The sequence below is a fragment of the Canis aureus genome, chromosome 22 (assembly GCF_053574225.1).
Source record: "Canis aureus isolate CA01 chromosome 22, VMU_Caureus_v.1.0, whole genome shotgun sequence".
In the NCBI taxonomy this organism is placed as follows: domain Eukaryota; kingdom Metazoa; phylum Chordata; class Mammalia; order Carnivora; family Canidae; genus Canis; species Canis aureus.
Window position 1 is genome coordinate 45,129,109 of NC_135632.1, and position 26,291 is coordinate 45,155,399.

The following is a 26,291-nucleotide window of genomic DNA, read 5'->3' on the forward strand; positions in this document are numbered from 1 at the left end:
CTCCAATGGTTGGCTGTGCACTCGATGTCCCCTTGGTTCTGTTTGTGGTTCCTGTACAGAGTCACAGTGGGCACTGTGCTGTCTCAGCTGTGATCCCCTCCCAAAGATGTGAGTCCCAGCATTGTGCGGGGGAGGCAACCCCAGGAGACACCAGCAGGAAGTGGAGAAGAGATAGGGGAGGGAATGAAGGCAAAAAAAGGCACACAATTTAGGAGGTCAGCACTCTGGGCAACTGGGTTTGGGCTCACTGGGGACATCTGGGATGCAGCATGGAGTACAAATCTTGGTCTTCCCAGTGGAGTCGGGACTTTATCCATTAACTCCTGAGATCTGCTGCTGGGGGGCAGGGAGCACGAATTTCCTGGTACCTGCCCTCTGCACCCAATTGAGTGGCCTCTGGCCAGAGAAAGCCTGGACAGAGTGGCAGGTGCTGGGAGCCAGAAGCTGTCTAGGAGGTGCAGGGGAAAGGTGGGTGCTGAATGGTTATGGCCAGGTACCAACAGCACGTGCTACTTCTGTAAGTGCTTGTTCCATGAAGAATGGATCCACAAGGTTAAGGCATTGCAGCTGGGAAGGGGCTTGTTTCCTGGACTCAAGTAGTTACTTCCCACCTGGAGGCATCACTGTATCCATGGCCAGCCAAGCCTGAGAAAGAGGCCCTGGCCAATCCTGTCATGATAAAGACCATGGGAGCTCCCCTATAAATTTCTGGCTGCAGTATGTCCACAGACAGGCATCCCCTTTGGAATGAGAAAATGGAGAATGGGGATTGTTGTGGTCTTTCTGGAAAGGAGAATGCAAGGAAGCTGATGCTATTGGGTGGTGGCTTTGTGCCAGGCATACTGCATGGCATGATCTCATTGGGTCCTCAGAGGAACCCCAGTGGGGTGGAGGATTATCTGCCTCTGACAGGTAAAGAGAAGCTCAGATAGATCAAGGAACTTGCCCAGGGATCCAGAGCAAACCAGGTCAGTCAGATTTCCCAACTAGGGCTTTTCTATTGTGACCCCTCCAAATCTGATACCAGATTTGAGAGGTTGTGGGGAGTGGGGGGGAGGGGTGGTGAAGGAGGGGAGAGGAGAGGAAGAAGAGGAGGAAGGGGAGGAGGAAGATGAGGAGAGAGAAGACCTGGCTTCTTTTTGCTATTTTGTTACATTTCCAAGATGACTGTGATTCCACTGGAAGCACCGCCTTGGGAAAAGGCAGGCTGTTGGGTGCAAGTTGCCAAAGCCAGCACTTCCAGTTGGTTCTAACACATGGCATGTATGTGGGATCCCAGTAGGAAGCCACTTCAGGGGTGGAAGGTAGTGGCCCCAAGACCCACTGAGGTTTGGGTACAGCTCACTGGATGGCTCCCCGCTCCATTCCCGGAATGCATGCAGAGTTCCTGTCTGCCCCCCACTGCCTTCCTGTCCCTCCAGCAAGTGCTAAATGCAACAATACTTAAAGGGCAGCCCACATCCCCTCTCCTTCTTTCTCCCATTGTTCTGAAACAATGGTGCTCTGTGACTCTGACCCCTGACTCCTCTCATCTGTCTTCCGCATATGGGGTGACATCCATCACTCAGAGGTCAGCCAGTCTGCAGAAACAGCAGGGTCAGGTGCCCACCAGGCCTAATTCCCTTGCCTTTCCTTTCTCAGGGGGGCAATAAAAGCCTTAGAATCGCTGCTAGAGGGAGCCCTGAGGCAACTACAGAGTGGATGGGACGGATGATGCCCTGGCCTGCTCCCTCCCCACACCCAGCATCCTGCCAGGTCTGAGTAATCGGTTCCTGATGGAAGCACCACCCCTTGCCCTGCCATTTGTCCAGCCACCTGTGGCTGCTGGCAGCTCAGGCCCAACCATCTCATCTGTCATCGGGGTACTGCTCCAGACCGGCTGAAGCTGAAACATTGAGATACTGAGGCCAAATATCAAAAGGCTCCCAGCCACTCTGCAAGCTCGTGACTTGGGACGCTTTCCCATGGTCTGCAAAGCCAGGCTGCTGAGAGAGCTCTGGAGGACTGTTTAGGCTCAACTTTACGTCCTCCTAAATCCACAAGTAGGCAGGAGAGCTTCAAAGGGTGGTGATGGGGAGGACGGAATGATTGATATTTTAACTGTGGCTTTCAAGATAAGGAGCTTTAAGGATCTTTCTGTCTGAGCAAGGAGTCAAGTGCTGGGGGCCGCCCTCTAGGGCGGTAAGACCGGTTTTCACCAACATCTGGAAAGAAATGAATTCCTGTGATATGCTGTTGGGTGTTTAACATAGAAAACGGCTTCCTTAACATCCATGATTCCAATGTTAGAAGATTCTGCTATTTAATTATTTAAGCTGCCATTATTTAAGCTGCCAATACTTGGTGTCCCCTGATGCGACATGGCAATATTAGTGCACTAAGTGGATGTTCTTGATTTTAGTAAGTTATTAGCATTTTCTTATGTGCCCGGCATTGCATCTGATAAATAGTGCGTACTTAATAGATGTATGCTGAATAGAAATGTGCCCAGTTTAGAGCCAGGGACTGCAGACAGTGGTTCTCACCTTGGCTGATGAGACTATTTCAAAATCCCAATGCCTAGATCTCCCCCAAGCCAATAGATTCAAACCTTTGCAGGATGGACCAGGGATTGGTGGTTTTTTAAAGCCTTCTAGGTGACTCCAGCAGTGCCCACTGGACACCTACGATGCCTATGGACACATGATTCTAACTGATTATTGGCTCCCCCTTCTCTGACACCACTGATCAGCCCTGGGTGGGGTTGGGAGGCAGGTGGAGTTTCCTCTTTTTGACAAAGCAGTCCCTTCCATGTCATTTATTTCCTGCCCAAATTTTCCTTTCCAGGATATGGGCGGCCCCAGGTGAAGAGGACCAAGAGAATATACTAATGGATCCGCCCAATCATAGTGAGTTTTCTGTGGATCCAAGAAGCAGCAGGAGAATGACAATTCCCAGGTTTGATTGGCCTTTTGCCTCCCTGTATTAAATTCAACAGTCTTGTGCTCTGTGGGTGAACTGTTGCATGCATCACTTCGCTCTTCAGTAACCTTTTGCCTTTGAATGTAGACTGTCTGAGGCTGCCCAGCCCATTCTCCTCTGTCAGCCTATCTGCCACTGCTCTGTATGTTCCCCGCCAGAGATGGCTCACCAAGGCCCAATTACTCACAATGCCCACCACCCAGGTGGGTGTCACAGAACAGGCTTTCCTGTGTACATTCTCAGCACTACTCCTCTGTGTCTTCAGCCTGCAAACAGACTCCTCTGTTTAAATGCCATCTCCCCAGTGAAGCCCTTCTGGATTCTGGGAACAAAGTCCACTTTCTCTTTGCTTTGTATGTATTTCTATTAGATCACAGTTGTGTTTTATGTGAATGTGAATTATGTGATCCCGAAATTGTATGAATAAGAAACAACCAAGTCTCACACAATTTCAAAGCTTGCAAGCCCAACAAAATGTAATCTGTGCTGAAATGCTTGCTAGTGCCCCATGGTAGGTCACCCTTGCCATGCGAGAAGGTTGTGCAGGATTTCTGGGCTTGCTAGGTTGTATTTTAGCCATCATACTGTTGTCATATACACCAACTTTTTACATATGCTTTAGTGTATGTTCAGTAAGTCCAATCATGCTGAACTAAAGGCCAGAAAGTCATCACCTCTGGGGTAAGAAGTTGGACATAATAACACAAGGTAAAGAAGGCCAAACACACACTGGGATGTGCTGTGCTCTTATTTTTAGGAGATGGAACAGTCTCCAAAACGTTAGTGACAATGCTAAAAAAAAAAAAAAAAAATACAGAAAGCAGCATCGAAGCCAAAATATGCAATCGTGGCTGTAGAATTGAGGGGCTCTGAAAATGTATGCTTCTAGCATCACAGCCATTCCCCAGGGAAAGTGAATCTTCATTCCATGAGCTTTAAATAATGTTGAGATGGAGGAAGGCCTCAAATGAAAACAAAATTAAAGAGCAGTGGGAGATGAGATCAGAGCTTTTTTATGTCTGCATCCCACAGATGTGGCTGCTGCTGCTGTCATGTTGCACTTGTTGGGGACTGCCCCAGATGCCCAGCGGCTAGAGGGGGTACCTGAGAGCAAATCCATTATGAAGGGGCCAGAACGGACTGCAGAGAATTGAAAGATGGAGAGCTTGGGAAAAATCATAGTCCAAGACTCTAGGGGAACTGGTATTTCTGTGAAAATTCGAGAATCACTCAGGGGGTGACTATGACAGTATGTTCCTTCAGATGCACATTTTGGCAGAGGTGTAAGAGATGCCAGATCTAGAGGAATGCACCACACCAAGATGTATTATGGTTGGGGGCAAAAGTCCGAGATGTCACATCAAGGATGGAACAGAGTCCAAAAGGAGATTTCTGGAGAAACAGCTTTTAGAGAAGTGTTTGTGGTGGGGGGAGGGTGTCTGTCCTTTCAGGATGCTTTGGGGCACCCTTGATCATAAGCTGGGGTGGGCTGCATGCCCAGGGAATGAATATAGGGCAAGGCTGCTGGCTTTCCCTCTCCTGGCCCAGGGAAAGAGAAGGGGACATGCGAGAATCCCTGGCATGTCCAGAGACCTTCGGGGCAGAGGCTATTGAGTGGGACCAGTGCAAGATCCCCTTGGTCCTGATCCCCTTTGGTCCTGTCCCTGAGGGCACAGTCTCAGCAGCAGAAGCCGAAAGGATCCCTGGCTGCCATGAGGCTGAGGTTGGAGGATACGATGAGGGACTGAGAGGCCAGAACCCCTAGCTGGGGCTGTCTGTCTGAAGGCAAGAGTCAGCTTGGAATACCCCCGCGGCCTGGGGAGTGCTCACATCAGTACCTGTGAAAGTGCTAGCACATTTCTATTTCACTCACACCTTCTACAGGCTCTGCTGTGAGCGTGGGGGGCTCGGGAACTCCTCTAAGGGGAAGGAGGGCGGGCAGTAGCAGCACCATTGGAGGAAAGCAAGATTGTTCCTGAGAGAGAGGCAGGCTTCCCTTCTGCAGCTCACCCTCACTGAGGGGAGAAAGGCTTCACTTTAAATCCAGCTTTGATTATTTCGGGGGACACCTTAATTACCAGTTTGTGAATTTGCCATGAGACTTGAAGTGACTCTGCGTTACCCGAGAGAGACCTGAGAACGCACAGGATTGTCCTAGACAACCGTCCTGCCTCAAGACAGGGAAAGAACTAACCTCACCCCATGGGCTTAAGGAGAGAGAGTACAGGACACAAGGAAGATGCTTTATGATTACCAGTGTCTGCACTTGCTGGATGAATCGTTACACTCCTGGTTCCCGCTGACACTGTATGGTTCATTTGCTCATTATCTATCCCCCTGCCACCAGCACACTAGCTTCCCCAGGGTAGGACTTTGCCAGTGTCGCCTGGCTTATGGGAAGGGGTCAAATATTTGCAGACTGAACGATGAGCGAAGTGTGCCTGCCCTGTGGTGTTTCCTCTCCCCTCCCCTGCAGGAAGCTGTGTGTCTACCTCCATCTCTAGCCTGAAGCCTTCTTCTTGAGATGCTCTGGGATGCAAGACTCGCTCTCACTCATCCAGGATCCCCCTGTCCGCCCCAGCCTGGTCCTTTCCCCATGGCAACCACTTGATGATTGTACATGGCAGTGGGCAGAGTGGTCCAAAGCATGACTCCTTGCTCTATCTGGGGGCCAGACACATAGCCTAGCTGGTGCCCCTGTTATCCTGTACAGCACATCACCCCAGGGAGCTGGCCCTAGTGGGGCTCATCACGAGAGTCTGGGAAATGGCATTCTTTATAAATGGGAACAGGGGATGAGGAGCTCCTTCAGGTCCTGAGGGCATCCTCCTCTTCAAAGGAAGGTTTGTGGAGCACACTCATTTCAAAGGTGACCATGCAGGCGGTGGTGATGGTGGGGTTGGGGGGAGGAGTGGGGGCCTTAGATCCATAAAGCTGAGCCAGTGGCCTTACTCTGCACCCCAGATCCCACAGGTCTGTATGTCTGAACCCTGTGCTAACCTTGTGACTCCTCAGACCATCTTTCCCTGGTTGACTTGCAGTCCTGGTTCCCACTGCCTGCTCACCTGGTGTCTGGCCTTCCGTCTTCCTGGCCTCTATTAGCTATGCGGTTCCTCGTTTTGTTTTCTCATCATTTTCAGTGGATCTTGTCTGATCTTGGCCTTCAGGGTGTTTAGTTCAGATCTCTAGACCACCTCTGGGATGGACTTAGGCTCTTTGGCATGAAATTTTGTGTGGAGGTTAAGGCAACTCTAGATAAGACAAGATAACTGAACACAATAGATGATCCTTGACTGGACTCTGGACCAGTGAAAGAGTGGCTGCAAAGTCATTGGGATGACCGACACAATTGGAACATGGGTGGCAAATGAAATAATAGTATTGTCTTGGTGTTAAAATTCCCTGCATTTGCTAACTATACTGGTTATTTAAGAAGATGGTCTCATTCTTAGGGAAGGCAGACTGAAGTACTTATGGGAGGGAGGCATGATTTCTGTGACTTATTTTCAGATGGTTGAGAAAAAAAAACTATACGTATTAAATGATAAAGTCAACAGAGCAAAGCGTCAGCGTTAGGTAAAGCTGGGTAAAGGCTACATGGAAGTTCCTTGAATTATGCTTTGCAACATTTCTGGCAAGTTTAAAATCACTTCCAAATAAAAATTCGAATTACAAAGGTAGCCTTGGGTATCCAGCCTACACCCCATTCAAAGCTTGTTTTTTTCCTAATCACCCATCTAAATACCTCTTTTTCCATCCTCTGTCAGCCAAGCGCTACCCAAATGGCGCTTCAGGGTGCACATGGGTTCTGGCTTGTGGAGGCAGCTGACAACAGGCTTGCCCAGGCCTTCAGACTGCTGTACCCTCTCCCTGCATCAAGGAATGCAACCCACAGGGAAGTCTGTGAACTAATAACCACGTGGGCTTGGATCGGAATCCTCACCTCCCCCCTGTCTGTTTCTCCTTGGCTGTAAAAATCATTACCTCTGACTGGATGATCCCCAGTCCCTCCCAGTTCAGTCTGACCTGGTAGCTGCACAGGCAGAACCAGACAGGCACCATCCCTGAGAGATCTGGTTCCAGCCAGCGGTCGGGTCGGGGGCTTTATCACTGAACTGTTTCTTCCTCCTCAGCATCCTGAGCATCATCAAAGCATGACCAGGGAATGTCCTTTCCTGTTCCCATAAATCTTTTATCTTTGAAAAAAAAAAATTAATCCCCTCCTTACCTCTGAGCAGTAATGATGAAGCTAAGAACTTCCTCTTCCCCAGACAGGTGGCTTGTGTCAAAGATCACGCTGAATTCATACTAGGGGAAAAGAAAATGACATCTGGCATCAGCAAGCATTCCAAACTTAAACACTACAGTCTTCTGCAGTTTACGACCTCTGGAAGCTCATTTGCATGACAAGCTTTATTTTTTATGCATTTCTTTCTGGTTGCCAGGACAGAGAGACAGCTTGAGCAATAAAACCAAGCCTGAAGTGTGTTCTGGTGAGAGGCATACTGTTTTTCAGCAACTGAGGTTCTCTAGGAAGTTAATATGCTTGTCTCTTAAACCAGACCTTTCTAAGTATCACTCACACACCATCTTCCTAATGTTTGTCACAGCTGGTGCCACATCACCTGCGTCATTTACTGTGCACTTTCATTGCCACTTTTTTTGTTTAAAGACTTTACTTTAAAAAAAAAAAAGACTTTACTTTTTAAAATTTTATTTAAATTCAATTAATTAATATACAGTGTATTATTCATTTCAGAGGTAGGGTTCAGTGACTCATCGGTTGCATGTAACACCCAGGGCTCATTACATCACATACCCTCCTCAATGCCCATCACCCAGTTACCCCATCTCCCCACCCAGCTCCCCTCCAGCAACCCCCAGTTTGTTTCTTAGAGTTAAGAGTCTCTTATGGTTTGTCTCCTTGTCTGATCTCACCTATGATTCTATTTCATTTCTTAAATTCCACATATGAGTGAAATCATATGATAAATCTTTCTCTGATTGACTTATCTCACTTAACATAATACACATCAGTTTCATCCACATCATTGCAAATGGTAATATTTCATCTTTTGATGGCTGAGGAATATTCCATTGTGTATGTATATGTATATATGTGTGTATATACATATATATCCCCCATATCTCCTCCTTTATCCATTCATCTGTCGATGGATATCTGTGCTCTTTCCATAGTTTGGCCGTTGTGGACATTGCTGCTATCAACACTGGGATACAGGTGTACTGTATCCTGATTACTGATTACTATGATTTGTATCCTTTGGGGTAAATACCCAGTAGTGCAATTGCTGGGTGGTAGGGTAGTTCTATTTTCAACTTTTTGAGGAAGCACCATACTGTTTTCCAGAGCAGCTGTACTACTTTAGAAGGAAAATTTCTAACATGATCATAGGTGGGAATCGGGATCACTTATCAGTAAGAGAAGGTGCTCGTAAAAATAAATGGAAACCAAGCATTGTTGCATTCTGTTGCCTGCTGAAGGCTCTGGGCTTAAGGTCCACTCTATTTGGTAAGAGAGAGACTAACAAGTGCTAAGGGGGTGTTAAAGACAGGCTGGCACTATGGGAGACTTTCTTCTGATGTGATCAGGGAGGAAGAGTATTGAACAGGTAATAACTGTGTTGCTGTCAGAGTCAATGCTGTATAGTGCCGTGTCCATGTTTTGCCTAAAATAATCTCAGGAACTGCCTACAATCACTTCATGTACTCCCCATAGTGAGCATCCTATGACTTGGGAAAGACAGCCCTGAGCCATGGTTTTCACCATATACATATTAGGCATGTGTGAGAATGTGGGAGGGACCCCGGGGTAGGAGTTACAGAACCAAGCTCTACTACAAACTGAGTATGTGATCTTGGCCAAGACGCTTACTCTCTTCGCATTTCAATGAAAAAGAAGAGGATGGACAAAATGATTCTTAAGTTCCATCAAGTTCTGAGGGTCTATAACTGTTTTTTATCTAAATACTTGGCTTCCTTAATGTCTAGTGGCAGCCCCTGGTCTAACTTCGTGATGCTGGGTTCAACTGCACTGAATGCCACCTGAAAGTAATGAATGCTGACCATCAAACACAGTGGACACTGGACACCCCTCTCTAGACTGAAATTTCTATTACAATGGGGCTTGTCAGTTGCCAGGGAAGGTGGGATGTGGTGACAGGATGGGAAGCAGAGCTGGAGGACACAAGGGAAGGGAAAGTCAAGGGTCTTGTCCGAGCACAGAGTCAGAATTTGGAGGAGATCTGAATTAAATACTCTAAAGCCCCAGGTGAAGTGAGAAGCTGAAATCAGAGAGGGAGGCCTGGGAGAATGGAAAGCCAGGAATCTGGCAGGCCGGTCGTGAGACAGAAACAGAGGGCCACCAAAGTAAGCTGACGGGACCGTCCAGAGGCTCAGCAGGTAGCCTGCATCCTGATGAGCCACAGGGGCTTTGGCACAGGGGAGGGCAGACCAGGTGTGGACAGGGGCAGTCCCTGGCCCTGCTGGGTCACTTCTTGGGCATTCTCCAGGGACTAAGCCCTAGACCCCCTCCCTCCTGGGTTAGTGTTGCTCTGGGCTAAACCTCTATATGTGGGAAGAAGGTAGTAGTATCACTGAGCTGGGAAAAAAATCCAACTTTCCAACGTTCATACTTCCATTAGTTCCATGACTCTTTGAGAGTTAATGAATTTTGACAAAATTTAATGCTCCAGAATTCAACGTGGCTTTGTTTTTGTTGTATCCATTTTTATGACTACCCTCTCTTTATGGTAAGTGATCCTGAATCCGAATGTGAAAGGGATACAATTTTCTTTTAAAAAAATCTTTAAACTAAAATGAGCAAGACACACCTTGGGTTTGATTTGGGATGTAGGCTGGATTTTACTATGAAATGACAGCTGTTAACGTTTTTCAATGAAGTCGATTTTCTGTTGCTGGAAAGATTTTAATGAAATGTGTGTGTGTGTGTGTGTGGCGGTGTGTATTTCTACAGGCAATAACACCCAGGGTTCAGGGCCTTCCTGAAAGAGTTAGGAATCACGGATGTAAGAGCACCATCCTTTGGAGCAGGCACATTCTGTGGGGCTAAGAGGTTCAAGTGACTGGCTAGGAAATAAGCGAATCTTCTTTCTCACTTCAACATTCTCAGAATTGGTTTGCAAAACAGCTGTGAGGCACTAGGACCAAAATGTCTTGAAGATGAAAACAAGCTGATTCTGTGACTTAGGAGAGGAGGATTAAACTTTCATTTTTTTGGTGTGGGGGGAAAGGTTAGACAAAGGAATATGAAATTTCCTTCAAATCATAGCAGGAAAAATAGCTTCCATTTTCAAAGGCAGACCTGATCTTTTAGATTCTAGTTTTGCTTCCAACAATCACATCTTCTATGTATCTTTGCATATCCTTATAATACTGGCACATACCAGAATGTTCCATGAATGTTTGAATATGCTGGACCATATTATTGTTTGAGCTTAGAAAATTTGGCTCCTTATAAATACCAAAGTGAGTCTAATTTCTTTTACTTAAACAGAAATGAAGTGCAATACCATTATTTATGTTTTAAGAATTTTAAGAGGTCTCTTGAGAAACCTGTGAGTGCCCAGGGGGAGTGGCAGTCAGAACTGTAGGTCAGTAGCCCAGACCACATTTCTCCTATGTTGTCGCACTCACAGTGGCATGGAATGTCCCAGAGGAAGATTTTTAAGGAGGCCAACCAGATGGTGCTTGCCAAAGTACCAAGGCCATGGTGTGTTCTCTCATATTTGGGGTATGTCAAGTGGATCAAAGAGGAACAGCATGTGGGGAGGGCCCCTGTGGAGTGCAATTGGAGTAGATCACAGGCTTCTGCCCCCGCCCCCCCCCAACAGGAGGTGAGCCATGCCACTGTACAAGGTGGGAGGTGGGGGGTGGTGGCGGCAGGGGTGGGTAGAAGAAGTCTGGGGGAAGGGTATAGCTGACAGGGCAGGTGGCTGGTGGGAAGGGCTGGGGGCAGCTGTGAAGGAAGTGCCCCGTCTCTGCCCCTTACCTTCGATTTTGACCTCATGAAAGGAAATCCCACACTGCATTTGAGGAAGTCTGATTCCAGCAGCTCACAGGAAATGCCCATTTCCTCCTGAAAGAGAAAAGACACCAAGGGATGGGCTGGCTGTGTGGAGACAAATGTGTGTAAATGGTCTCAGAGAGGCAAACTGAGACTTCAGCAGACACGGTTCTTCTTCAGGGAAGTTCCCAGATGGAATCACTGCTGGCTTGGGGGGAGGGGAGCCTGTGACCAGGCTGGAGTCCGCAGTCCTCCTCTGACACCCCACCCTTCTCATGGGCTCCCTGGGAAGGCAGGTGCCAGAACATTCTTAATTAATATTTTGGCTCTGAAGTAGGCCAAGCTGCATGTGAGCTGGATGTCTCCAAAGGTTTGGATGAAAGATAACCAAGTCATCTTCCTGGACATTTTCTCCTAAACCCATACTCTAATCTCGCCTTTCAATATCTTGCTGGTTTGGGAATGACACACTCTAAGAAAATCACACCAAGGAAAATATAGGAGTTCTTTCTGCAGCCTGGGGTGGTAAGGGCTGACTGGTCCCCTGCAAGCCTTCTCAGATACAATGGCAAGGAGAGGTCTCCTAGTGTAGCTCGCTAGGGCTGGACTCTACACAAAGTGGCATGAGAAAACCAAGACTGGGGTCATGAGGAGCTGTTGTCTTTCTACCTGGAAACATGGTCTACAACCAAGGTCAAAGCAAAGCCAGGAGGCTCTTCAGGATCCACAGGTTCCAAGTTATTGAAATCAAATCAAGACCTCCAAGGGGAGACAGTGTGTTGCAGATTCTGGAGAAGGAGAAGGCACAGAACTCGTACTTGCTGAGTGTCTAGAAGCCATTACATCAAAGTTCAATGAAATCATGTGCCCTCCCCAAGGTCATTCTTGGTGGACTCTAAAGCCTGTCTCCCTCCCCATTCCAAGCTGATTTTCTAGAGGGAAGAGAATATGAATTCTCTTCTATTTCTACTCTGTTTCTATTCTATGAACACCCTTTATCTGGCTTTATTTCTATACTTCTTTTTAAGTTGTTCCTACGATCCGGAACACTTTTCCTCAGTCCTCCGTCCAAGGTTTACTTCATGCATCTTGGCTTCAAATAGTCATGGGTGCTAAGTTCACACACGTAGGATGGAAGTGGCCTAGGATTCAGAATGGACCCTGAGCCTCTCCTGGGTCAGCTGAGTCAGAGTATCACCTACCACGACTAGCATGCAGGGCACAGGTCTGAAAGATGGTAGTCCCTGTCCTTGAAGAGCTCATAGTTTAGGAAGAAGAGACCTCCCAGCAGATAGACAGACATCTACACGGAAGTGTGAGGGGATGCTCTTAGAACCTGAAGGATAGGAATTGGCAATTTCAAGAAGGAAACCAGAAGATAATTTCTTAAATGCTGTCTGACGACTTGCATGTCCCAAAGACTGGCTCTAATGAGTCACCGTGGTGGCTTTGTTACCATCTCTTTCCTCATATTCCTCCCTGCAGAAGCAATGTCTATAGCTGGCCCAAGGAGAAGCTCCTCTAAATCCTTGCTAATCATCCTGTGGGGAGCAGAGGCAGTGAACTCAGGCCTAAGTGATGTTGGCTCTCAGTTTCCCTGGCACATTTCCCGTTCACATCTGTCATGGGGTATAATGACTCTCAAGAACATCCCAGCATATGTGTAAATTACCTGATTCCTCCACTCAATTCTTCTTTAAAAATATTTAATTATTTATCCATGAGACACAGAGAGACAGGCAAAGACGTAGGCAGAGGGAGAAGCAGGCTCCCTGTGGGGAGCCTCAGTGTGGGGCTCAATCCCAGGACCACGACCTAAGCTAAAGGCAGATGTTTAACCACTGAGCCATCCAGATGCCCCTCAACCCAGTTCTAAACTCCCTTTGCGAAGATCCATACCTCATGGGGAGTCCCTTTCAAACCAGGAGACAGGTTTTTGATTCAAGTTTAAGGTCTACTTGTTCTTGAAGTAAAGATTCACTGCCTTCTGAAGACTTTTTTAGTTTTTGCATGGGTGTGAAGGAATGACTGTGACTTCAAAAATTGGCTCTGGAACTTGAGAGGACCTCAGTTTACTTGGCTTTGGCTTAAGACTGCTTTTGGTTATTCAAAAGCTGCTGGATTTACTTCTTTTTGTTAATTTCAAGATGCCAGAAAATAACACTTAAGCCAGCATTTATTTCATTATTCCAAGTCTCTCTTCCACCCTACTCAGTCTACTAGAGATTACAAAATTGGATCCTTGGTGGGGCCAGGCAGAGAGTGCAAAAACCACAGACCTCTCTAGGATTGAGAGAGCTCGGCGGACAATTCATGACTCATGCGCTCCTGGTGGTACTACAGGAAGGGATGTCATGCATCACCCTTCTGCTGCCTGTCAGCACCAATAGAGACCTCCTGGGGTTATTTATTTCTATACTCTGCTCTCCTACTGCAGCTGTGAGGTAGCAAACACTATGGCTCCCTGTGTGGATGGTGTGGGTGCTTGTCCTAGAACCCCTTTACTACGCGGGTTCCATAGCTCCCAGCTGAATCAACCCTTTTGCCTGGAAGCTTATAATGCCCTCTCCTACCAGCATTCTGCAGGCTAGGATTGACATCCTTCTGGCTCCAGGTGAGACTGGCTCTGGTGTATGCCTTAGGTTCCAGAGTCCCCATGGGATGAGGCTAAAGCAGCTTCCAGCTGAAGCACATCTGTTTGGTTCCTTCCTCTGTCCCCTTCTGCTCCCTTCACTCCTCTTTTTTCCCTAATAAACTGCTTGCACAGAAATCTCCATCTCAGGTTCTGCTTCTGGTAAACCTGACATCACACAATGGCTCGTTCTTTCTTTCTTTCTTTCTTTCTTTCTTTCTTTCTTTCTTTCTTTCTTTCTTTCAGATTTTATTTATTTATTTGAGACAGAGTGTGAGAAAGAGCACAAGCAGGGGGCAGGGGCAGAGGGAGATGGGGAGGGAGAAGCAGACTCCTTGCTGAGCAGGGAGCCAGATGTGAGGATATATCCTGGGCCCCTGGGATCATGACCTGAGCTGAAATCAGATGCTTAAATGACTGAGACACCCAGGAACCCCGACAACAGCTCTTTAGAGCTGAGGCTCCCTGTACTGAGAGCCACGGGAAAGTACAGGCATTTGCTCCCAGGTGAAGAAAGACAATGGATGGGGAACATGCACATGCTAATAAATCTGTTTTAGATTCCTATCGAACAGTAGTTTGTAAAATCTGGATAGGAGGCCATCAGGGGAGCAATTGACCCCAAAGCAGAAGTATCATCCTCTTTGTTCTGGTTTCACATCATGCCCAGGGCATAACTGAAAAAACAGGCTCATTATGGAGCCATTCACACCCCTGGCAGTCAGGCAGGCACCCTGTAGGCACAGGGAGACCCAGTGAAGCTTCAAAATAGTGATCTACTGAGGGCTGCTTATTACTTATGCCAGCTACTTGGTACCCACAGGGAGAGGTTCCAGCCACCAGGTGTCTCCTTGGCTCTGTCTTTACTCTGGCTTTAGGTTAGAGCAACTTTATCATTGTTGCAAGACATGATAGACATGATGACCAGCTCTCAGCTGACCAGGAATACAGACCAGTGAACAAACTTTGTCCCCGATCACCTGCCAGTGTAGACATCTGATTACCCAATTCAAATACAGTACAAATCTACTGCAGAGGGAAGCTAAGATATTGCTGCAAAAGAAGTAGGCTTTCATGAAATCAATGAAAGTGATGATGGAAAACTGCTCAAGCCACCAAAAGCCACTTAAATCTGGACCTGGCCGGGTAAGATCAGTTAAATATCCCTGGATGATAACACTTTAAGATGCTTCTAAAGATAAGGATTTAAATAAAAAAGATCAAGAGAAGCCCTTAGAAGAAATATGCTGTAAAAATGACCCTTTTGTGATTACCCTAAAAAAAAAGGCAAAATATGAAACAAAGAATATCACCTTATATTAGGAATATTCACATCCAAAATCTGTCCATCAAGCACTCAATTCCTTCCTTTGTCTCTGAAATTACATACTGTTAAAGATGCTAATAAAGCAAATAAGTTTTTGCCTTGTGTATATCTTTGACATTATAATCCCAACATTATAAGAGCTGTTAAATGTAAAATAATGTAAACTTATTTCCATAATTTTTAGTTTCATTAAGTAAAGTCCCAATCAAAAAAATTTTTAAAGAGTTAATTTATTTATTTGACAGAAAGAGAGAGCACAAGAGAGGGAGTGGCAGGCAGAGGGAGGGGGAGAAGCACACTGCCTGCTGAGCAGGGAGCCCTATGTGGGGCTCAATCCCAGGACTCTGGGATCATGACCTAAGCCAAAGGCAGATGCTTAACTGACTGAGCCATCCAGGCGCCCCCGCCCCCCCCGCCCGCCTCACCGCTCCAATCAAATCTTACAAAAAAATTTTTACTAGAAATTTTGGATCTTATTCTAAGAAGATTCACATAACTGGCCTTTTGCCTGGCCCAATTTTCCTTGGCTAACAAAGATCTCCAATACCATCAAATGCTATCAGGGCTTCTCCCTAGAGACTGAGTGATTCAATTTAAATGAAAATTTTTTTTTAACTGACACACATTACTCTTAGAATCAGGAAGACATCAAATGGACACTTTCTAGAACATGTGATGAAATACATATTTGGTTTATGCACATTCACCTCTGTATCCTCAGCCTGGCACTGAGCCTGGCACTTAGTAGCTTCTGAGTTTTCTCTTATTAAGTGAATGGGCCTTGGCTGGTCAAGGATTCAGATGAAGGGACTGTAAGAAGAAGCTCATTTGCTGGTCTGCCTGGCACGGGAGATGCTTGCCTTGGCAAAGTCCCCCTCTTTTCCAGACATACCTCAGCTCTCCCGGGCCTAGGAGTATGGCCAGGGGAGCCAAGTCCCAGCCCTGTTTGTAACATGCAGTTGTTGGCAAGAAGAATCAGATAATGAAGTTAGGGAGCCCCCTTGGCCTTTGGACTCCTTCCTCCCAATCATACAGCATTTGATTTCATTCTGGAGTGTGCTTTGACCACCAACACAGTGCTCTTAGGGAACAGCAAATCTGCGAAGTCTGACAAGGGCTCGGTGCCAGGAAAAGTTTGAAATTTAACTTCTCATTTTCTAGCTTCCTCATGGGTTTGTCAAACTGAAGAGGACACTCATGTCCTCATGTCTGGCTGCCAGTCTGGCAATTTGGTGTTCAACTAAGACTCCCATCCTTCACCTATGCACTAGCGGTGTGGCCCCTATTGGGTTGGTAAGAGAAGCCGCCGCGTTAACTCAGTTAATAGAGAAGTTGGGTAAAATTTGGAAGCACTTTATCCTCAATTCTCTAATCAACTGAAGCGCCACAGGGGTTCCCAATAAGTTGGTCCAGTGACTTAATAGAAAGAGACTTCATTCCCAGGAAATACTTCATTGGCCCCATTCGACCATGAGTCAGCCTGAGCCTCACCAGAAAAAACAGTTCTATTCCCGGAGGGGAATCCTTTGGGATAGGATCCATGAAATTCCTACCCATGAAGAAAACCACATGGGTTTACAGCATAAAAAGTGCACAGGTTAGCATCCCAACTTTTATTACTGGCTCAGGTCTGTAACAGCTATGTGTCGTCAGGCTAATTAACCATCCTTTCCTTAAGCTTCTATTTCCTTACCTGTCAGATGAAGTGGTAACACCTGCTTTGTTTGTTGGCCTGCTAGTGCTGATGGCTCTAAAGATGGAATGCACAGACGACCCCTACTCAATAATGGCTTACTACGTGCCAGGTAGCTCCTCTGGGTGGGAGCATCCTTTTTGATGCCATTTTACAAGGAGGAATGAGAACACAAAATAGTTATATCACTTGCCCAAGGGGTCCTAACTGGCAACATATAAATAGATCAGAAGGGGCTTGGGATGGGAACACCAAAAAAGGAACAGACGAGGTCCCCTTCCCCCATCCCCACCAAAGAACCCATGGAAACTAAGCCTGAGAGGTGGGAAGCATACCCGATGAACCCAAAGCAGCCTTTAAGGAACATGGAAAGTATAGTGACTCTAATACAGATGCTCAACATGGCTGATGGCCTGGCAAGGCTGGGTCAGTGGTTACAGACCTCCTGCCAGATAGGAGCCGGCAGCTGAGCAGTCTGAGGAACCAGAGGTGATCACTCACACATGTGGGAGATTTGGAAGAATCAGGCGAAGAAAGCACTACAAAGCAAGTTCCTTTCTTAAATTTTGTCAGAACCCTGTTTGGAAGCCAAGGCTCAGACTAAGCTGGGTTTGTTCTTTCCATGCTTAAAAAAAGTGAAGAAAGCAGGAACTATAGTCAGAACATGCCTGAGACAGATGAACTGCATAGCCATTGGAGCAGAATTCCCCTGGGACATGAAGTATTAGAATTTGGTGAGTGTGCTTTATGCCACCCTGAACCAATCTCAGGCAGAGGGAGGCCAGCTGTCAGAGAAGGAGCAATTACCTAATCAAAGTGAGCCAAACAGTCCTGTTGGCCCTTAGAAAAAGTGCTCTGAAAGCTTTAAAATGAGTAAAAACACTACATTTTAAAAGCCATTATGAATTAGAAAGGAGTTGAATAAACTTATCTGTGTAACATTCCCTCCTTGGTACATTACATCAACCCTGTTTAGAGCTAATCTTTATATTTTCCCAAAGTGCAGACAAATAAAAACACCTCCCCCATGGGACACCTGGTGGCTCAGTGGTTGATCCCGGAGTCCTGGGATCAAGTCCCACATCGGGCTCCTCGCAGGGAACCTGCTTCTCCCTCTGCCTGTCTCTGCCTCTCTGTGTAGATAGAGATAATGAACAGATAAATAAAATCTTAAAAACAAACAAACCAAAAAAACACCTCCCCCAGTGCTGATGATGGGTGCCTTCAGGACCACAGGGATAGGAACTTAGAATATAGACAAAGAAATCAACCAGCTCTCACTGAAGAGCCCAAAGTGAAGAGACCAATAATCCATGCCTTCTAAGGCTTAAGAAGAAATTATTTGATTTTCATCTAGGAAGTTTGTCCTCCTGTTAAATAGTGGGAATGTCTCATTCTTAGATTTTAAACCTGATTTCTATTCTTAGATTAAAACAAAATATTTCCCAAAGCTTGCCAATTCTTGATCAGCCAACTAAGAATTCAACGTTGCATTCTATCTCACAAATCAAATTATTTTGATTTTCTATCGCTCTTTTCCTTTTTCCTACAGGCTGACTGGAAAATCAACAAGGTGGAGACCTCTCCCCAAAGGACACAGGAAAGAATTTAACATCATGGCACAAAAACAATTTATGCATGGTGTTTAGATGAAAGGCTTTGTAGGAGTCAAGTGCTTGAGGAGTACTTATTAAAACCCTGGCCAGGAATCTTGGTGTTAGAAATATACTAACAGGAATGCCTGGGTGGCTCAGTGGTTGGGCGTCTGCCTTCAGCTCAGGGCGTGATCCCGTGGTCCCGATATCGAGCCCTGCATCAGGCTCCCTGCATGGAGCCTGCTTCTCCCTCTGTCTCTGTCTCTTTCTGTTGTTTCTCATGAATAAATAAAATCTTAAAAACAAAAAGAAATGTACTAACAGTGAAGAATTTTACCCCACCTACAAACCGACCTACATTCCTGCCCACTCAAAACTCATTTTCAAATGATTTTGTTGCTAAGGGCCTTGCTCCTCAAAGTGTGGTCCTTGGACCTGCAGCAATCAGCCACCCTTGGGAGCATGCCAGAAATGCAGATTCTCAGGTCTCCCTGAATTAAAGTCTGTACTTTACCAAGATCTCCAGGTAGCCTCTGATCATGACCATTTGAGAAGCACTGCTCTGTATCACTGAGCCCACCCACCCAGGAAACAGGATGTCAACCCATGGAGACCACCGTCTCATGTTCTCTGCCTTCCAGAAAAATATGCACACTACTGATGCTAGTTAAAGGCTACTGTCTATGTGAAGACACACTTTCCTGGAGTTGGAGATCTGCCCGTTCACATGTCCCCGATCTAGGTTCCTCTGAAAGCAGATTCTGGGACAAGGAAGTGACCTCAGGACACTTCATGAAGGAGTGGGCAGGTATGCCACCAATGGGTGAGAAAGCTGGGACATCTATCCTTCAGTATCTACCTGTCCTTGGTTGAGATGTATCAGAAACACCGACTGTCCTGTACTTCCTGTGCTTCTAGCCTTGGTGCTTGACCATAACACACCTGGAGCCTGGAGCCGAGAAAGCCCAAGGCAGAGAGACACAGGTAGGCCTCGGCCTGCAGAGCAATTGGCACAAGTGGTCTCCAGGGAGGTGTCGGGGATATGAAAGGGCCTGGGCTTGGACAGTATGTCCCCTATCCTCTCCTCTCTCCGCAAGCAGCTGGGATGGTCAACTGTGGACTCAGAACTCAGGCAGCTACTGATGAACTTCCCTCAGCCACAGATGAAGAGACAGGTCCTCAGAGAGGACCTCTCCTGAGTACTGTGTCTCCACAGAGCATGCTGTGGCCTCAGGGAGGCCTGTCTTTGGGGGCAGCTGCCAACTCATCTCTTCCCTCTGTTTGGTGCATCCATTTAGCTACCTTTGGACACATCTTAGGACTCTAAGAATCAGCATCCTCTTCTAGAATGATCCCTCTCTTCTTTTTCTTTCCTTGCTGCCACAGCACATCAGCCCTAACCTCCTCCCATCCAGATCAGCACAAAACCACCTTAGTGGATGCCCTGTTCTCAGCTGTTCCCCAGTTTGTTCTACAAGCTACTCTAGGTGAATCTTAACATGCTCCTTTGTTCCCTTTTACTTATGAAAGGACTTCAAAGGTTATTACCAATCAACACCCTTCGCTGATCTCTAACTGGAGTGTGCACTGGAGCCAGCTGGGGCCAGAGAAACCATGCACAGCTGTGGACGCTGGCCACTGCACAAGAGACCTGGCTGAGGGGGGAGGGGGGTGAAATCCAGCCATGTGGCTCTCCCCAAGTCCTGCTCCAGGCCAAGAGGCTGTGGACCACCAGAGGGGGCACTTCTCTCCAATTTGTATGACTGTGCTAGAAAGATCAGAGTCTGTGTGGGAGGCTTTCTTTTAAAAAAGACCCAGATGGAAGCCCTGCCATAGACCCACTGAATCACAGCACACAGCAAGGGCAAGCATTCGCTGAAATCTCCCTGGGTGGTTCCAATGTACACTCAAGGTAAGAGCCCTCCAAGGTTAGATTACGTTATAAACCTTGTTAAAGATGCCGATTGCAGGCCCTACCCTCTGGAGTGGGATTCTTAAGAGCAGAAGTGGGGTCAGAAAAATCTGAATTTTGAATCATCTGGAGCATGTGTTCCATGGCAACGTCTGAAACACTGACTCCAGGGGCGAGGACAGTCACCGCCATTTTGGAGGTGAAGAGACTGAGGCACAGCCTGAAGGGAAAAAAGTGCTTTCTCTGGGTTCTAACTCAGGTGAGGACAGGAAGCCTGTCAATATGCACCCCATGCCTGGAATGGGAGCCTCCCAGACTGGTGTCTTGCCCTCAGGGCGGTAATGTAGAGAGAAGAATTGGAGAGACGGTAGCCAACTCCAACATGGGTGCCCATCTCCTGGTGCCCCCCAAGGAAGCCTGTCCACTCATTCAACAAGTGTTTCTTATTTTGCCTCTAATGGGAACCAGCTCCTATAGAATGATATGCATGTTTTCTGTTGTCTTTACATTCCTTTGTTTATTCTCTCATTTAATAATTATCTATTGGGCAGCCTCAATGCCCTTCACTGCTCTTATAAGCAGTCTCCATTGTCTCCCAGGGGGTGCTTCGAAGCCTGTGGTGAGGGACAAGGACCTAGCTGCTGGAGGAAAGATTCCTGTATATCCCTGTGTGATGACAGCCTGGGTGAGGTGTGCTCAGTGGGCTGACATGGAGCTTTGTGCACAAGAGCAGCTTAGGACACATATGTCAAAAGCTATTACAAATGGTAAACAAAAAGCACTATTCATAAAACGGAAAGATCTGGATGAGGGCCCTCTATTCAGGACTGTATCTAGCAAACTAAAAGGTGGAGAAGAGGTCCCTGCAAGACTTGTGGACTTGAGTGGATTAATCTCATGTGCCAGGAGTGGAGGTACTAGGCGAGCTTTCCTGTTCAATGTCGGACATGGAGTGATTGCTTGATGGTGCATCTAACAGAGCAAAAAGCACCAGCTGAGGGCTCAAGCTGTAGGAAATGCCCATGGGAAGGGCAGAGAGGGGAGCACAGGCTGTACTCAGGATGTTCAGACGGCACATGTGCCAAGGAAAAGCCTGATGCCAAGAACCTCGAGGATCAATACCACATTCAGAACAAGAGTACGTCAATTCTACAGCACTGAATGGAGAAGGACCTCCTGTTGAAACGAAATGCTAATGTTCTGTGTCCTGTTTGTATTTCAAGAACAATATAGGGAGATGGGCTTGGTGTCTTAGGATTATAGTTGGTCTTCTCTATATTTAGTTTTAACATTTTCAGTTCATTGGCCACTTATGTAAACTGACCCACACTACACAAAGCGTAAAGGTAGCTTTTGGTTGTTTTAATGGTTGGGTTTTAAATTCAGTTTTGCTAGAGTTGTTTGTGAAAGCTCTTCTGATTCTTCCTGGTTCTTGGGGGAGGGGGTGGGGGGGAGAGGAGGATGAGATACAGGTTCATCACATTGCCTAAGCGCCAGTATGTTCTGAACTTGCTGGAATAGATGAAACTTAGGATTGTGTCAGAAGCTGGCTTGGTTGCAGGGGACAGATGAATGGACTGGCTTATGACTTCCCAAGCCCTGACGCTGCAAAAGTAATGGACTGATCAGCACTCTATGTGCTTCCATCTGTCATGTGCTGGGTGTCTCCCCCACAGGCAGTTCTGCTTGTTCTTTATTTTCCCTTTGATGACGTTTTCATTTGTCTTACTCTCCACGCTGGTTTTTAGGGCCACTTCAGATGGCTAGACTGACCACACACCACCCCGCTCACAGCAAGCCATGGAAGGAGGGGTCCATGCTGCTGGCAGCGTCCCTTCCACATTCCTGTGCATCTCTTTGCATGTGGCCATGTGCACTGATTTCCAGCTGCCAGCACCTCTTTATGAACATGGTGAAATGGAAATGCTTGGGAATTCACATTCCCTTGGGGCAACCCTTACCCAACAGACCCTTGTCCCTGATTGGGAAGTTCTTAGATGTGACCTGTAATTCCTGCCAAAGTTATCCATCTAATCTTTCTTGCTACCCACTGAGAAATTTGCTTGGCCTCCTTTTCCACTTCCCTACTGGTTTCTCCTGGGAACACTTCCTAGCAAATTACCTTTACATGATGTCTTATCTCAGGATTTCATTCTGGGGAACTCAGAGACCATCACAGACACACCGGGCTTCCCTCCCCTCTCTATGCCCTAGGTAGGGGGATCCTAGCCTGGTGCCAGTGGAAGCACTTCAGACTTTGAGCAAATGGCCTCTCAAGTCTTAGAAAACCTCTCATTCTAATGCATGATGCAGAGCAAGGCTGCTTTCCTCGGAATGCCAGTTCTAAGGAAACCAGGATCTTGTAAAACAAAGAATTCCACCCACCAAACATTAAGGGTGCAAGCTAACATGGCTGTGCAGACTTACATGACTCACATTATCAATTTTAATCCATTTAAGTGCCTCTTAAAAACATGAATTCATTTAATTATTGTTCCTAAGCATTTTTTTCTTTGTCCACTTTGGGAAGGAGTCCTCCCGACCTGTCTGCACCAGGCTCTGGGCAGGGGCGCTGAACAGCAGATTAAAGCCACTCTCCTCTTTATAGAGCTTCCCAGAAAAAGGATCCAGGACCCTGGAAACTTCTTGACTTGTGATTGCACAGTGATTTTTTTCAAACTGACGTGGATTTAAATCTTAGTTCTACCACTTATCCAGTGGTGCCTTAAGTACCTCTGTAAAAACACAGTAATACCTAGTCCACAGCCTTGCTACAATGATTTGGCGAGTGTCTATGGTGGCTGCCACCATGGTGGTGGTGGTTGCTACTCAGCTCTATTGAGGGACTTTTCAAATGTTTCCTTTGCTTTGCCACCTACATTTGCTGGCAAATCCAAGGCTGTTCAAAGCTACTCCCAGTATAAGGCCACCTCCCCACCCCACCCGGCCCCGGCTGGGCCGCCTGAAAAATAAGAGACAGAATTAGTGTGTAGTGAACTCTGACCACATGGCAGACATTGCTCTAAGCACTTTGCTAGGATGGACAGATTTATGCTTCTCAACAATCCTACGAAGTAAGTATTAGATCATCCGCTTTGCAGACGAGGATCCAGGAGCCAGAGAGGGTGAAGGAACTCATCCAAGGTCACATAGCAGCTGGATGGTAGCGCTAGAACTCCAGTGTGGCAGACTAACCCTGGAGCCCGTACTGCCTCACAGAGACTGGTCCGCAAAGGGGCCTGCAGGGTGCAGGGCACAGGGGTTTTCCTTCCTTTGCTTTGCAATAACCTGCCTACAGCACACTGGTTCTCAAACTCTATCATGCATCAGATGCACACTGCTGGGGCTCACCCCCACCCCCTCTGATTCAGCAGGTCCAGGGAATGGCCTGTGAATGTGCTTCTCTCATCAGGTCTCTGGCGATGTGGATGCTGGTGGCAGGAGACCATGTTTGGAGGAGCACCTATCCAGATTTTCAGAAACACTGGCCCAGGGCCAGACCCACAGTGGAAGACAGTCTCATAGGAGGGAGTAGGACTTGGTCTGCTGAGCCAGTGGCCACCTGAGGTGGTCCCTTCCAGGGATGCTATGAAGTCTGTGGGGCCCCTGCTGCTGGGGCATATGGGAGCCCTTCACAGGCTGTCCATTGTCACTGGGATACCCCCATGTCTGCTTCCTCCACATTGCTTCTGACTCCCCCACTCCTGCAACAAATGGAACTAGATTAACATCATGGTGGTGTGGTGAAGAGATGCTGAAGAGCACAGGGAGGGGGAGGGAATAAACATTTACTGAGTATCTTCTCATTTTGGGACATTGGAGTGCCATCTTCTTGAAGCCTGATACTGTGAAGGAGGTCTCATAATCCCCACTTTACAGATGAGGAAAACGAGGCTCTGGGAAAGTTGGACAACTTGCCATAATGTGTGTAGCTACTTGGTGGCTAAAGCCAGAGTCACACAGTGCCTACGTTTCCTCTACTCCGAGCTGCGTCCTTGTGCCTGTCTGGATGGTGGATGCCCTGTTTCAGACATAACTGGTGCTGAGGGGGCCTGTGACCCCAGGTGCTGTTTCTGCTGGGGAAGGAAACATTTCACATTCACCATTTCTGGCCTTGAAACAGACTCCAGTCTATGTGGGGTTTTCTAAGCAGAAATAAAAGGGTCAGATGGTATCTCAGTGGCCTGGAGGATCCACAACTTGCCCTTACTGCGGATAGAAACAGCAGCATGACTGCAAGTAGAGTGGCCCTGGGCCTTCAGAAATGGCAAGGAGATGCCTTGCTGGCAGCCACTGGGCCCCTTCATGAGTCTCAACCAGCAGCCCCTTCATGAAGAGAGCCCAGCAGGCCTTTTACAAAGAGCACAGAGAGTTTTCTTTGGCACAAGATTCAGATTTCCTGCCCTGTTCCAATGACCTCACGAGGGAAGCACCCCTGGACCCCCCTCCCCCACCCAGTGCCAACAGTCTGGGTTTCACAGCTCAGGCTTTCTGCTTATATGGGGAGAGAGCTTATTTCTTGTCTTCCTGAGGCCCTCCTCCATGGCTCAGTCCACTGCCTTCCTCTGTATTTGGAGACAAAAGGCAGTCCCTCCAACTGGAACCTTCTAGAAGAGGGGATATGGATGAGGGAGACCCCTCTGTTGTGAGCACCAATTCTGCATTTCCTCAGCAGATGCATTTTTAACTCCTGAGAAATGACACAAGGGAGGAGAATTCTGTGTTTGAATCTTATGATGAGCACTAAAAAGTGAAAGGAAAAGTTGGGCAGCCTGGTGGCCCAGCGGTTTAGTGCTGCCTTCGGGCCAGGGTGTGATCCTGGAGACCCGGGTTTGAGTCCCACGTCAGGCTCCCCGCATGGAGCCTGCTTCTCCCTCTGCCTGTGTCTCTGCCCCCCACCCTCTCGCCCATGTGTCTGTCATGAATAAATAAATAAAATCTTAAAAAAAAAAAAAAAAGGAAAAGTCATATGGACCTTGAGAGAACAAAAGCTCCCAGTTCTTTCAAAGGTTCTGAAAGGGGTTTTCCTAACTGGAAATTCTGGTTCCTCCCCTTGGCGGGTATCATCCAATTCACGATCCACCAACGTCATTTTAACCCAGTCACTTCTAGAACCATTGGTCACGTCCTAGAGTTTTAAGGGAATACTTAAGATGGTCACAAAGCACTTAGGAGTCAAGGCTGGGGTAGAGAGAGGACCTCTTCTTTCATCATCCACCTGAGCACAAGTAGGATCCCTCAACTGTTAGCTGTGAGATCATGAACAAGTTACTTGCCTGCTCTGAGCCCATTTTCTGCTGGTCGGTGAGGATAACAATGTTGCCCTTCAGCTTTGTGAGGACAGACCACAATTCCCTCTGGGGAGCCATCTCCTCCCCACATTCAGCCCAGGACCTGTGGGTGGCACTCTACCCCCAACCCCTAAGAGGTAGGGCATGTAACCCAGGCTTAGGGCAATTAGACCAATGAAACTCAATATAACTTTTGCTAGGAGTTTTATGACATGAGACTGCTCATTCGCCATGGTTTGAGAGCCATTTTGCCACCCTGAGGGGACAACCTGTCTGAGAAATGAGCCAAAATGAGAAAGAGAAGCTGACAGATGGACAGACACTGGGGCAACTTTCTGAGGCCTAGTAACAAGATGTGACTAAAGCCAAAGCTAGGTTTTTTTGGTTGTTTTTTGTTGTTGTTGTTGGTTTTGTTTTGTTTTTTGTTTTTGGCAAAACAATGAATTGTTTTTTCACCCAAGCCACTTTGGGTTGAATTTTTTATTGCTTGCCACGAAAAGGGTTAAAACGGGTATAAATACCTATCTCCCAGTGTTCTGGGAAGCAAATTAAATAAAAGCCCTTGAAAGGGCCTAGCAGAGGGTGGGCTGGAGAAGAGCCCCTAGAGTAGGCCTGGGTGCTACAGTGCTGGGACCTACCTCCCCTGAGAGAGGAGGACACTCAGCCATGATGGCCCCATGCACCAAAGTGGGGCTGGGAGTGCTCATCAGAGGGACTTAGGAGGGATCCGAACAGAAGATAACTCACTGGTAAGATGTTCCTTAACTAAATCTTTGTAAATTGTTGAAGCACATTGAACTTCTCATTTGAATTGCACTGCCCTCTGCTAAGAT

The 26,291-nt window shown here is 47.1% G+C and overlaps 1 protein-coding gene and 1 long non-coding RNA gene across 7 annotated transcripts in view; one reads left to right on the forward strand and one right to left on the reverse strand.

Moving 5' to 3' along the window:
• The window catches only part of ITGA9 (integrin subunit alpha 9), a 353,430-nt gene that overhangs the window by 88,070 nt on the left and 239,069 nt on the right, over positions 1 to 26,291 (reverse strand). For all 4 annotated transcript variants that reach the window (XM_077865823.1, XM_077865822.1, XM_077865824.1 and 1 more), the window contains exons 19-20: positions 10,994 to 11,080; positions 7,190 to 7,269 (exon numbers count right to left, since the gene is read on the reverse strand). In XM_077865823.1, the coding sequence (XP_077721949.1) occupies positions 7,190 to 7,269; positions 10,994 to 11,080 (167 nt within the window). The remainder of the gene's footprint in view (positions 1 to 7,189; positions 7,270 to 10,993; positions 11,081 to 26,291) is intronic.
• LOC144294143 (uncharacterized) lies at positions 94 to 24,905 on the forward strand. 3 transcript variants are annotated; one of them, XR_013361534.1, is made up of 3 exons: positions 94 to 215; positions 1,642 to 2,042; positions 2,827 to 3,008. It is a non-coding gene; the product is annotated as an uncharacterized LOC144294143 (long non-coding RNA). The 3 variants fall into 3 exon arrangements; XR_013361533.1 differs by lacking the exon at positions 94 to 215 and adding an exon at positions 23,580 to 24,905 and having other exon boundaries at positions 1,565 to 2,042; positions 2,827 to 2,937; XR_013361532.1 differs by lacking the exon at positions 94 to 215 and adding an exon at positions 18,213 to 18,482 and having other exon boundaries at positions 1,565 to 2,042; positions 2,827 to 2,937.